This window comes from Pseudomyrmex gracilis, unplaced genomic scaffold (genome assembly GCF_002006095.1).
Source record: "Pseudomyrmex gracilis isolate BER0280 unplaced genomic scaffold, ASM200609v1 scaffold_152, whole genome shotgun sequence".
Lineage (NCBI taxonomy): Eukaryota > Metazoa > Arthropoda > Insecta > Hymenoptera > Formicidae > Pseudomyrmex > Pseudomyrmex gracilis.
Window position 1 is genome coordinate 374813 of NW_018020736.1, and position 12379 is coordinate 387191.

Below are 12379 nucleotides of genomic sequence, written 5' to 3' on the forward strand. Positions count from 1 at the left end.
TGTATTCTTACAAGTGCAACTGTTTTTTATCTTACTACGTACGATGTATTTTCTTTTATATACAAGTATGTAATCTGCGTGTATGTATAGATTTTTTTCAAAGAAAAAAAATCAAACTATGAAAAATATATGAAATTCTGTTTTGTTCTAGTTTTTTTTTTACGTTCTACATTAAGAATATATATTAGATTTGAACAAACCTAAACGTTGTTCTACTTTTTCAAAACTTACTTCACATGATTCAAAATTAAAGCCTACCTCGCAAGAATGGTAGCGTGGCCGAGCGGTCTAAGGCGCTGGTTTAAGGCACCAGTCTCTTCGGAGGCGTGGGTTCGAATCCCACCGCTGCCACATTATTTTTTTTTTTTTTATCGCCGTATACAAACCATTTAGTACATCATACGCCGCGACCTCGTATGCGAGCTGCGCGGCGACCGCATGGCGTGCGATTTGGGAAACGCAGTGGTAACGTCTCCGAAGATCCCTTTGGTTGCGTCGGCACGCGGCGCCGTGGTACACACCTAGCAGGAAAACATGAATGCGAGTAGGATGAAATCCCAACCGGTCTATGTGTGCGACATCTGTGTCAACAACGGTCTACTATCTGCCATTATCAAATCAAACAAGTTTCACTCGCCGATCAAACAGAGTACTTTACTTTTATTATAAATCTAATCAGATCTATATATTGTTTCATCCGAACTATGTGCTTTGTGTGTACGTGAGTATGCGTATTACTCTTTAAATATATACAGTATGAATTATACACATTTACCTTTAAATTGCATCTACCATTTTTTTTAAATAAAATTTATTGTTTTGCAAATGTGTTTTCAAACGAGAGATAAGATATTTTGTGTCTAAATAAAAAAATGCAACTTTATGTAAATGATAGAGATATTGATGACAGAGATATTGATGAAAACTTGTAACTTTTTTTCACATTTTCAATCAACATTGCACAACATTTTCTTACATATATCTATCAATATTACGTCTATATCTCGAGAATTATCACTGAAAAGAAGAACAATGGAATTTTAATTTTACACAAGGTGCGAAATGAAGGAACGTACGTTCCTTATAGAGAAGCTTATTCGAGAAATCCCATGCTCCTGTAAGCAGATGGGATCCTGTTGATGTTGTTGTCGTCGGGGGCTCGCCATTCCAGCCCGTTTCGGCTAAAAGGGATCGTTATTGAACATCTATGAAACGACGAAGGGGAAAACGTTATGTGTGGCCGATATAATAATAATTATGATATCGGAAAAAAAAAAGAAAAGAACGGAAGTGCGCTCTAGAGCGGCGTGGTATCCTGATACAAGTTTCATTCAAAAGATGCTCCACCGGCCACGCCCAATTGACGCATTCTCGGAAGCTTGAAATAAATTGTCGCAGTGTCGCAAATATGGAGTGATAACTGCAATATTACAGCGTACGAACACGTATGTGTCACACGTATAAGTTTTACGTATGTTTTATTACTATATTTGCATACCTCAGAAATCATATTATTATATTATAACATACAAATGTATACGTCTATATACAGGGTGTCTACCAAAAGATATTTTAATGACCGATTATTTGAAACATTATAAGACAAAAGATCTGATTCTAAAGTGGCGAAGCTATGATAGATTTCGAGTTAATAAGCGATTTAAAGATCATCAATTATACGACGGTGCCGACATATCGCGCGCTTAGATACTACGAAGCAGCAAGTAGTTAAAGATAATTTAGTACAGACGGTTTCTCTCTGTGTTACGATATTGAAAATAATGTCAAAATACAATAAGATTTTCTTTGAGTGATTCTTCACAAGTAACGTAAGAAGACAATTTCGTATTATCCGACTCCGTGGCGCAACGGTAGCGCGTCTGACTCCAGATCAGAAGGTTGCGTGTTCAAATCACGTCGGGGTCAAAGACCGTAACTTTTGTTAGCACAAGCCCGAGATATAAGACATTCACATTTTTCTCTATTGTAAGATTTATGTTTTTTACCTGTTACTTGTGTTCACGCATATTTACGACGTATAAAATTATTCTTAAAGAACAACTTTAAGTTAAGATAATTTTTATCATTAATAATAAGCAATTACTTTTTTATTTTTCGGAACGTAACTACATATTCGAACTGTGTCTATCAATTTCTCTTAGGTCGTAGGCGGAATAAATCGAAACGTTTGCATTTTATTCTTAACGTTTTGCAGATGACACTTAGCGCTTAGATTTCAGTGAAAAAGAGTTATATTTCGTCTGACTTCTCGTTCATATACAGACCGCACACAGGGAAATTATTGCGCGACGGAGCGGCCCATCCGCCGCATTGAGCTCACATCCCGCACAAAGGTTGTACAATATCAGGGCAGCATGAACGATACCATTTCTCCTCTCTCGTACAGTTAAGCATCATTCGCGCGGGTTTGTCTCATTTAGCCCCTCCTCGCACTAGGCAACCACGTGAAGCAAGAAGGTTGCTTGTCCGAACGTTCTTGTATTACCTATGACACGTACTTTCGTTCGAAATAATTTCCGTTCAACAGGATTGTATATGTAATGCCGAACGTCGCGTGCTTGCGCATGACAAAGAGTTTTATCAGTTGGCAATCAAAGTATCAAACACACGACTGTATATTATATATATTCATTTAAGAGTGATATATGATATTCTCTTTCATATGACTTTTTTTTTTGTTATCATTTATATTACGATAATTTATATCGCAGTAGCTGTGTCTTTGTGGCATTTATCTACATTCTTCATGCAATATCGATATAATATATAATAATTCTTGGCATGTATATGCGATAATACGTATCGTCAATGTATATCAAACCAACAAATTATTTCTGTTAAAATAGCAGCTGAATCTAAACGCGCGCGATGCGATCGAGACTTGAACAAAAATTCGCACGTCATAAACGACACGTGTGTCTCAGCATTAGGGTATTCCCCCGCTCATTTCTTTCGCGCTAATTTACACGCGGCTAACGCGGTAATCTGCAGTCAACGAACAGAATGGACATAATCAACAATTTAACCGACTGGCGAGCGGGAGCGCAGAAATGACTAGTAGGCTTTAAGCCGCGACGTACGTGCGACCGTATCGAGCAACGCGCTTTCTGTTGCTTTCTGTTACCCGTGGATCGGAAAGACACAATTTTGAGGAAGAGCCGCGTGTTGCCCGGGCAACGCCACGACTTAGCTATACCCCATTGGTCCACGGCGATCTCTTTCCACTGCTTATTGGTTCATTGACTCCGGCGTGGACGGAAATTTCGGCAGGGCTACGGGCCCGTGGCCGCCGCAACGGGCAAATCCCGCCAGGCTGCGCCTACTCGTCGCAGATTCGCGCGCGACAATACACAGCTGTGCGTCAAACGACCGCCCAGTGCACGCCCTGAACACCGGAACCCGTCGTCGAGGGACAGTGACACTGTTTTTCCCCAAAATCGGCATTAATAATGTACGATTCCCCCCTCGCGCGCCGCCGTTGACAATACCGTGTGCGAATGCCGACTTCGCATATATCGGCAAGTTTCTCCATTATTTGCGAACGTATTGTACATCGAGTTATATTCCACGCGCTCGACAACATATCACCGTCCCATGCGCACCATCACAATTCCAAAATAAATCGAACGTTATTACGTTTTCCCCTAAAATTAAAGCCGCTTCGTGTCCGTGTAGTGGGGATTGCTATCCGCGAAGGGGCGTTGTGTATGTATATATACAAGGTGACTCATAACACTCTGGTGTAGGCGATGATACCTCACCGACGTTAGCAAATGCAACGAAAGCAATAAATATAATTGCGCAATTTGCGATGAATCATGGATGAAATAAATTAAAGTGTTTTACTTCTTGCATTTGCTATGTCTATATTAAGATATTAAATTATAAAATTTTGTATTTAATAAAGACACATTTCTCTATTTCCACTGTACATAAATTATGTTGTTGTCTTACATGTTTTTTCTTTTTTATTATAAAAGCTTTACGTGTGATTCTGGAGTTTTAGACAATTATACAAACAACGCGATTTATCTTAACATAAAATTTATATTGAAAGAAAGATGTTATAGTCAAATAACGGACATATGTAATTTGAAAAAAACTTGAGATATATTTGCACCATTGTCACTTGTTTTACATTTTCATGTAAAATATAAGATTAGTCGTATCACAATATTTCTAAACGTTCTTCAGTACGAAATTTTATATTTTTGTCTAACTGTGCGATACACCCTATATACATAATCGTGCGTACACGTAGGCTTCGCCTTGTTGACACTAGCGCTTCTATCGGTGGCGTCATGAAATTACAGGCAGCCGCATGCGTTCCTGTTGAAAAAATTCCTCACGGGCGAAAGTCAAGGTATGACAGAATATCGCAATAACAAGCCGGTCTAGAGAACGCCTCCTTGCTCCGCGTGTTTTCCTGGCAGCAGGAGGGGCTCGGTACGACAACCCGCGCGAAACTCTGTTCAACGTAGGGAGAGCGGCCGCCTCTTATTAGCTCCTGTTGTTACATACAAGCCGGATATTGTGGTGCTCGCATGCGGGATGTGAGCACGCACCGCGAGCTGATTATACCGAGTGGGGGTGATACAGAACGATGGTCGGACAGGTCGGGTAACGGTCGTCGTGCGTCATCGCCAGCGAGCGTGTTCACTACGCGCTCGAATTTTAACACATTCTTCGTGAAACAAAAATTAATTTTATCAACATTATATGCACACATGATGTCAGCATTGTACAACTTTGTAGGGTTTCCAAAATCCCCATATATTTTGTATCGTTTATTTAAATCTTAATGTAAAAAAGTTTTTCACATTATATATTATTATTTTATATTGTATTCACATTGTTTAATGATGATTAATAAATATAAACAATTGCTTCAAAAAAATTTTGCTTTGTTATTTATAGTTTTGAATTCTGTAAGAATTATTATTTGTTTGTTATAAAAATATAATATAGTTTATAATGCAGATTTTCATTGAAAAATAAAATTGCCTATATATCTACATCTCTTTCATTATCACGACATGAAAGTATTTCTTACTATGACACGAGGTAGCAAGAAGACTCCGTGGCGCAACGGTAGCGCGTCTGACTCCAGATCAGAAGGTTGCGTGTTCAAATCACGTCGGGGTCAAGTGTCAATATTTTTATTACTTTTTTAGATAATTTTTGATATTGCACGTTGCTTGTGCTAATAAATTTTTTTATTTAAACACTTTAAATAAGTCGTAACTATTTAAATATATTATAAAATCGTTGAAATCATAAATAAAAAGAAGCGAACGTTTCTGGATATATTTCAGTATAAATCAGCACTTTTCATACTGAAATATACTGAAGATTGAATTTTCGTGAAATTTCTCATGACCGCGTCTCAAAATTGATTTTTATATTAAAATTTACTGAATAACTTCTATCTAATCTTAACATATTGTACTTTATAGCAACGAGAAAAAAAGTTGACTCATCGAAATCGACGAAAGGAGAAGTCGACTCATCGAAACCGAATCCAATGCCGTTTTTTCAAGAGAACAAATCAAGGGACGTACATATATATAAAGAAAAGAAGATTGCTATATACAAGGTCCACGCGCGCGCGCGACCAATATTTCCCTTTCATCTCTCTCTTTCTGGCGTGGATTACTAGAGAGACGGATTACACAAGCTCGATAACCACTAAAAAGTCAAGTCATTTTTTTCTCCGTTCTATCTTTAGAAATGTTCTGTATCTCATCTTGGAAATATATTTTTCCGAACACACTCGGAAAACAAGTGTGAGATTGTTTTTCTGTCTAATTTTACTTCGGTGCAGAGATTTGTTAACTTTTAAAAGTCGCAAGCAACTAAATAAAATGATCTCTATCTCTAAATTAAAACAAGTACTACATTATTAAACAGTAAAGAGTACGTGCCCAAGTAGCAGTCGTGGCCGAGTGGTTAAGGCGTCTGACTAGAAATCAGATTCCCTCTGGGAGCGTAGGTTCGAGTCCTACCGACTGCGAAGCACGTTTGTTAATTTTTTTGTTGTCTACAACAATTATTTTGTAATAGAGAAATATATTTTTTACATTATAGTCTGGTGTTGTTATTTTCAATATCTATACTGTATATTTATAAAAATATTTAATTGTACTCAATTATAATATCCATGATTGCATACACATGCAATATGTCTGATCAATATATTTATATACTTATACAATATTTATATAATTAAATTATATATTTTATGTGCATTTTTTTTTACTTATATTTTTATAAACATATATGTATAAAATAACTGGAGGTGATTCACGAGAGGCGGATTTTGGAAAGGCGCCGTGGCTTAGTTGGTTAAAGCGCCTGTCTAGTAAACAGGAGATCGGGGGTTCGAATCCCCCCGGGGCCTCGTGTGATCAATTTTTTTTTTATTCCGTAATAAATAAATAAAAATTATTATGTATTATACCACGTTCAGAAGTTGAACTTGTATCCATTTCCAGAAACGTTTACATGCGCCACCGACGGAGCAGACGAGTAAGCAACTCCTAGCAAATTCTGTGATTTCTGTTCTTCAGCCTTCTCAGACACCTGTGCACATTTACTATTAACAAAAACTTATATTTAGAATAGACACAAAATTATTATTTTTTTTTTTAACTAAAATATAACTTATTAATTATAGAACAAAACTCACCTGTTCCGATTGCAATTGACCCAGCTGTTGAGCTTGCGCTAATTGCGCTTGTCTAAACGCGAGCAATTGCGCTAATTGCGGTTGGTAAATATTGTTTGGTTGAAATGCATGCGAGTACGCATGTTGTTGCTGCTGCAATTGTTGCATGTATGCTAAAGCGGTAGCAGGATCTATAGTGGATTGATAAGCTAACGGTGCGGTAGCGGGAGTTGCAAAAGTCGGAACAACCCCATAGCCGTTTGCAACGGAACCTAATGGATAATATCCTGTAATAATTAAACAATTTGCAATTGCTCAAAAGTTTTATTTTTTATGTATTTTCTGCTTTTTAATTTCAAGTTTAATATATGCGAAACTAAATTGATAAATAAAATATATGCACGAGTAGAGATATATTAATTAAAAACCTAGGCCAGGATGTTTATAAGCGAGAGCATGTGCTAAACTTGGTAAGACTCTTTGCGCTAATTGCGGGTTGCCGATGCTAGAAGCAAATGATTGATGCGAGCTTGGGCCGTTAAATGCGTACGACGTTTGCGTTAATCCTGGCCTGATAAAACTGAAAGAAGTATGTTGATCTGCACTGCCTATCACGTTTGTCGATTTTATTCCTTGAATCGGTGGTTCAGCTATGACCAAAAAACATAAAGCACCGAAGACAATCACGTGTCTCTGCAAAGTGCAATTTATAAAATTAGTCAAAGAAATAAGAGAAAACGCGCGCGCGCGCGCGTGTAAAAATATATTATCTTAAAATATCGTTGGAATTTAGCCGTGAAAACAAATATTCGGTTTTGCGCGCTTTTCAAAAGATAAGATTTGATAATGTTTTTTATATTGTTAATGTGTTAACATATTAGTTGCTCTTCTGCGTCAGATAATTCTAAGATAAAAATATAAAATAGTAATTTATTTCGAAATATTTGTAATATATAAATTATTGCGGTTTAACTTACCAACATGATCAAAAAGTGTGCAAATTGTTTATGATATTATATCAGTGTGATAAAAGCGCGCACACACACATACATACACAGTATTACGATCAGCAAAAATCACGACAGTATACAGTGGCAAGAAAACCTCCGAGAAGCATATATACTGCGGAAGCAGTTGGTATAAAACGTGAGTTGCATCCGATCGACATCATTTTATTATTTAGTCGGCACTTTCACCGAGATACCGATATCGAACAAGTCGTGAATTACAATCAGATGACACATTAAAAAACAATTTTCGCAAAATAAGATAAACTCAGACTAAAACAATAATAGTGTACTATAAATAAATTATCACTCGAAAATATATATAATATAAAAAAACGTGTGTATATTTTTTAAATGTAATTTTAAGTGAAATATTATTCCTTTTGAGATCGTAAGATCGTTGATAACAGAGAAAGTTACTTTCGAAGTACCTAATGTGACATGACATATAACATCTGGTGAGTATTAATTGCAATCAGAAAGAAGTTTGAATACTAAACTAGAATATTTGTAAGACATCGTACTTATGTATAAGGTGTATATGTATATATTATACGAAAGAGAAAGAATAACCTTTCTTTTTGTGTAACAGAAAATTGTTTTCTTATGTGTAAAATTATTTACACATAAGACATAACATTTATTATATATTCTTTAAATCATATTTTAAAGAAAACTCTTAAATATAATAAATGATGACAAATCTTTTTATTTATAATAATACAGTTGCACAAAAAGTACTTTTTTATCAGTTTATACATTATAAAAATCTTACACATTACTCAGGTCGACACAATTTAAATGTTTAGAATTTATTTGAGAATAAACAATAGTTCTTAAAAACAGTAATTTTGTCTGTTACAGTGATAAGAAAAAGTTCTATTTAGAAAACGAACTATATATATTTCATGCTAATGAAAGACAAAAGTATACGAACAACTTTGATTTATTCATAACAAACAAGAAAATATTGGCAAAAATGATTATTGCTTGCAACATTTTATGTCATTATTTTGCCAAAATCCTAAAGTAATAACAAAGTCTAATATCAAATTCGAATTTAGCAAAAAAAAGGACAAACTTGTTGTTTAGAACAAAACTGTTTCAAGAATCATTATATATTCATTCCCAAACAAAAAGTCTATGTTGACCTGTGATAGCTATCTACCTAAATATATCTGGCAATAGGCGTTAAAATGGAGTCTGAAAATATGTATTTTACAGTGGACAATGCTACATCTTTAATAATGAACGATTGATTTGCGAATTGATCAAGATTTGTGTGTTGCGACATTTGGATTTTTTCATTATAAATCATTTTACACATTCGAAAAATATGATTGATAAAACATGCCCATGGCACTAGTTGCAAGTAATGCAAAGCAGCTCCACCATGTTGCTAAACCTAAAATACCTCTATAAACATCCGTAGTAAATATCTGTAAAAAAAAATTTGTTTTATATATATGACAAATATATGATAGGTTATGTAAATATATTAAGACTTATGTAACATATTAAAACTTACCTGCTTTAACGAGCCTAGTGCAAGTTGAAATTCTTCAGCAGTTTGTACAACAGTCTTATCACTGTTATCATTGTTAGATGATAGCGACTGTGGTAACTCATCAGCTGGACATTCTTCCTCTAACGTTCCTCCCAAAATACCTTCCCAAGTAAAACCACCTAGTTAAAAAAAAAAGTACGTACATGTGTGTAATGCATCACTTTAACTTATGCATTTCAAAATAAAACTATATTTGTTTACCTAATGTTTTATATAAAAATGTAAAAAATAAACATATAATTATTGGAACAATAAACTGCACTGCTACTACACATAAATAATAGTACACAGCCGCAATCTGTAACATAAAAAAAGAGTAAATTGTTTTTCAATTGCTTTTAAAAAAAGATTTTAAAATACCAATAATTAAAATAGTTCGTATGTGTGTATATATATATAGTTATACAATGCCTACTTTTTTTTGTAGATCAACATTTGTTATTCTACCAGCTTCCTTTTTCTGTATTTCTAGTCTTTGATTTGCAAGATTTAAATAAGATTGCAGATAAATTGGCATGAGCATTATTCTTAGTACAACAGCAAGAATAATAACTATCAGTCTCATACTTTCAAATCTTGCAGGTGTCATCCTGTAATTAGAAACTCGTTTAAGGCTTTGTTGTTTTGCATAGATATTAAATTTAAATATCAGATCAGATGCATCTCAACTTACAACGGACTACTCATTCCGCTAAATATCCGAACAGTCAAATAATCTCTAGTCAAAGGTGTAATCCATAAACTCACCAAGAGGAGTGGCGAAACATAACTAATATTAGCTAATAGCAACAATAATTTATTATCTTTGTAATATCTGTAACAGAATTTTCATATAAACACAATGCACAATCAATTTTATCTAAGATAAAATAATGGAAATTTATTATACCTTAATGCATCATAGTGCATTTTTGATATCCTCAGTCCTGGGAAAGTGAATAAAGATCCTAGTAAGCCACACCATATTGCAAGGAAGAACTTAACAACAATTTTTGAAGCTGGCCCCCTACAGTAAATATATTTATTGATAACGTTACATAATACTATGTAACAAAACTATCACAAATAATAAGTCTAAAAATAATTAAAAATAAGTTAATAAATAGCTAATAAATTGTATATTGTTTTAGTCAAAGAATAAAGATTTCCAATTGTGTCATAAGGATCTAATATTGCACAAAAGAGGGGTCTTTGTATCAATACAATATTCTACTTGTAGGTAACCAGGAAAAAAAAGCAAGGAAGAGAAAAATATCACGAACAAAGAATAACAAAGATAAAACATGCTTAGCTTACGTTGAGGAAAGTCCTTGAGTATCTAAAAATTGAGAAGCGCTGTGATTGAAACTTGTATATGCTTTTTCCAGCCCAATTTCTAGTTTGTTTTCATCTATTATAAGCACCATCATAGCGATAAGAAGATATGCAAATCCCGTAACAATGCATGTGGATCTTTCACCTATACTTTCTTCTCCTTTGAAATATTGTATCCAAAGTGAAAATAGTACCTTACTATAAATTATGTAAGGAAAGTAAAGCATGTCGACATAATTCTTGGTCACCTCTCAAAGAACAAAAAATTCAATATATATGACATTTTAATGTAAAGGATACAATGCAAAACCCAGAACTACCAAACACCACAGTATACTGAGATTAATCTCATCTTTGATCGGATAGAAATAATTGTATGTCTATTAAATAACAAAAGAAACGTTTGATCAATTATGTGTACATAAGCATTTGTCTATTAATTAAATGAATGAAAACACCAACCTCTGTTAGTATATAAACAATAACAGCGTATACAGAAAAATCCAAGAGCCATTGGTACTCTGTGTAATATTTTAAGTGTATTACATCTAGAGCAGTTATTTTTGCACTTTCAAGCTTGATATCTAGATTTCTAGGAACATGAAACACATCTCCCACTTTGCCATTTTCACTGTGCTTCCCTTTTTTAGGTTTTTCTTTAGGTACACCAGCTAATGTTCTAAGTTGTTGATCTGTTGGATACTGATATCGTTTCAATCTGTGCATATAAAATACATATACACATACATATATAAAATTTTGTTTTACATTGTCTTCTTCTAGTTACATAAGAAAAATATTACAATTTTTTAATTATAATGTACTATATTTATTTTAATTATAATGTAATATAGTTATATATATATATATACCCTGTAGAACATAAGATCCATCTTGCAACAGAGAAATGTGGACTTAGTTTTTGTATAATGCTGACCATTACAAGCGTAATGACCAGTTGTGCTCCTAAAAGAGCCTGAAAAAATATATACAATTATATATACAATTGTATCTGTAACATTTACATTATTTACAAGATTAAATAAATCTATGAAACAGAAAAATATATGTTGAAAATCTACGTGTTAATGTGACTTTATAAGTAAATAAATACTTGTATGTTACAAACATTATTTTTAAAACTGCAAGAAATTTTGTTCAAAATTTACCATGTGTAGTACGTAAAGTTTTCGGACAATTTAAATTTTCAAGAACGAGACTGTCTCGATTAATAACTCAAAAATGTCAATTGGCAGAAAGACAATGAAATCGAGGAAAGACACTAATACCGCGACTAATGTTTGCTCTACCATTTTAAAAAACATTCAGCCGCTCTTGAAAGCTGGTTTTATAAATAGTCATAACCTAGTAAAACCCAGCGAAATACAATCTCCAACACATGTATATTATCAGAGAGAAGACTGAAAGCGGCCAGGGACATATGAAAAACTGTATGTACACAGCGCGTCATTGAATCACGAAATAGGATCGGGGGCAAGCGGGGCAGTTGCTCGTAGTGCCAACGAGCGCCGTACAAACTAACTAGTAGCAATCGGTTATCCACAACTATGTCGTGTCGATAATGTAAAAAAACAACACGTGAAAATAACGTGACTGTAATTTATATTATATATAACATTAAATAATACATATACATATAATTTATTAGATATTTATAATATTATACTTTATATTGTATTATATGTATTATATACATACTACAGAGTAATGTCACTGACCTCAGCCGCGCGGCCTTGGCGGGGCACTGACCGCGAGCGCGCGGCCATGGTGGGGGCGGGGTCA

At 34.3% G+C, this 12379-nt stretch overlaps 2 protein-coding genes and 5 non-coding genes across 12 annotated transcripts; 5 read left to right on the forward strand and 2 right to left on the reverse strand.

Moving 5' to 3' along the window:
- Positions 1-269: 269 nt before the first annotated feature.
- On the forward strand, positions 270-351 carry Trnal-aag. The gene has a single exon. It is a non-coding gene; the product is annotated as a tRNA-Leu (tRNA).
- A 1503-nt stretch (positions 352-1854) lies between these two features.
- Trnaw-cca lies at positions 1855-1926 on the forward strand. Its single transcript has one exon. It is a non-coding gene; the product is annotated as a tRNA-Trp (tRNA).
- Positions 1927-5095: 3169 nt separating this feature from the next.
- On the forward strand, positions 5096-5167 carry Trnaw-cca. The gene has a single exon. It is a non-coding gene; the product is annotated as a tRNA-Trp (tRNA).
- A 140-nt stretch (positions 5168-5307) lies between these two features.
- On the reverse strand, positions 5308-7771 carry LOC109857240. Of its 4 annotated transcripts, XM_020433389.1 has the most exons (5): positions 7666-7771; positions 7117-7381; positions 6710-6975; positions 6482-6603; positions 5308-6061 (listed from the first exon to the last, which is right to left on the reverse strand). In XM_020433389.1, the coding sequence occupies exons 1-4, from the start codon at positions 7669-7671 to the stop codon at positions 6487-6489; spliced, it is 654 nt and encodes a 217-aa protein (XP_020288978.1). In that variant the 5' UTR covers positions 7672-7771; the 3' UTR covers positions 5308-6061; positions 6482-6486. The 4 variants fall into 4 exon arrangements, with proteins under 4 accessions (XP_020288978.1, XP_020288979.1, XP_020288977.1 ...); XM_020433390.1 differs by lacking the exon at positions 5308-6061 and having other exon boundaries at positions 6192-6603; positions 6710-6960; XM_020433388.1 differs by lacking the exon at positions 5308-6061 and having other exon boundaries at positions 6214-6603.
- Trnas-aga lies at positions 5953-6034 on the forward strand. Its single transcript has one exon. It is a non-coding gene; the product is annotated as a tRNA-Ser (tRNA).
- On the forward strand, positions 6348-6421 carry Trnat-agu. Its single transcript has one exon. It is a non-coding gene; the product is annotated as a tRNA-Thr (tRNA).
- Positions 7772-8438: 667 nt separating the features above from the next.
- LOC109857236 (transmembrane protein 161B) lies at positions 8439-12024 on the reverse strand. Of its 3 annotated transcripts, none has more exons than XM_020433376.1 (11): positions 11887-12024; positions 11449-11552; positions 11039-11294; positions 10877-10956; positions 10559-10774; positions 10152-10268; positions 9936-10076; positions 9678-9852; positions 9464-9560; positions 9224-9381; positions 8439-9134 (listed from the first exon to the last, which is right to left on the reverse strand). In XM_020433376.1, exons 1-11 carry the CDS (start codon positions 11899-11901, stop codon positions 9015-9017), a joined length of 1479 nt encoding a protein of 492 aa, XP_020288965.1. In that variant the 5' UTR covers positions 11902-12024; the 3' UTR covers positions 8439-9014. The 3 variants fall into 3 exon arrangements, with proteins under 3 accessions (XP_020288965.1, XP_020288968.1, XP_020288967.1); XM_020433379.1 differs by having other exon boundaries at positions 11942-12007; XM_020433378.1 differs by having other exon boundaries at positions 8440-9134; positions 11746-12024.
- Between the last annotated feature and the right edge of the window lie 355 nt (positions 12025-12379).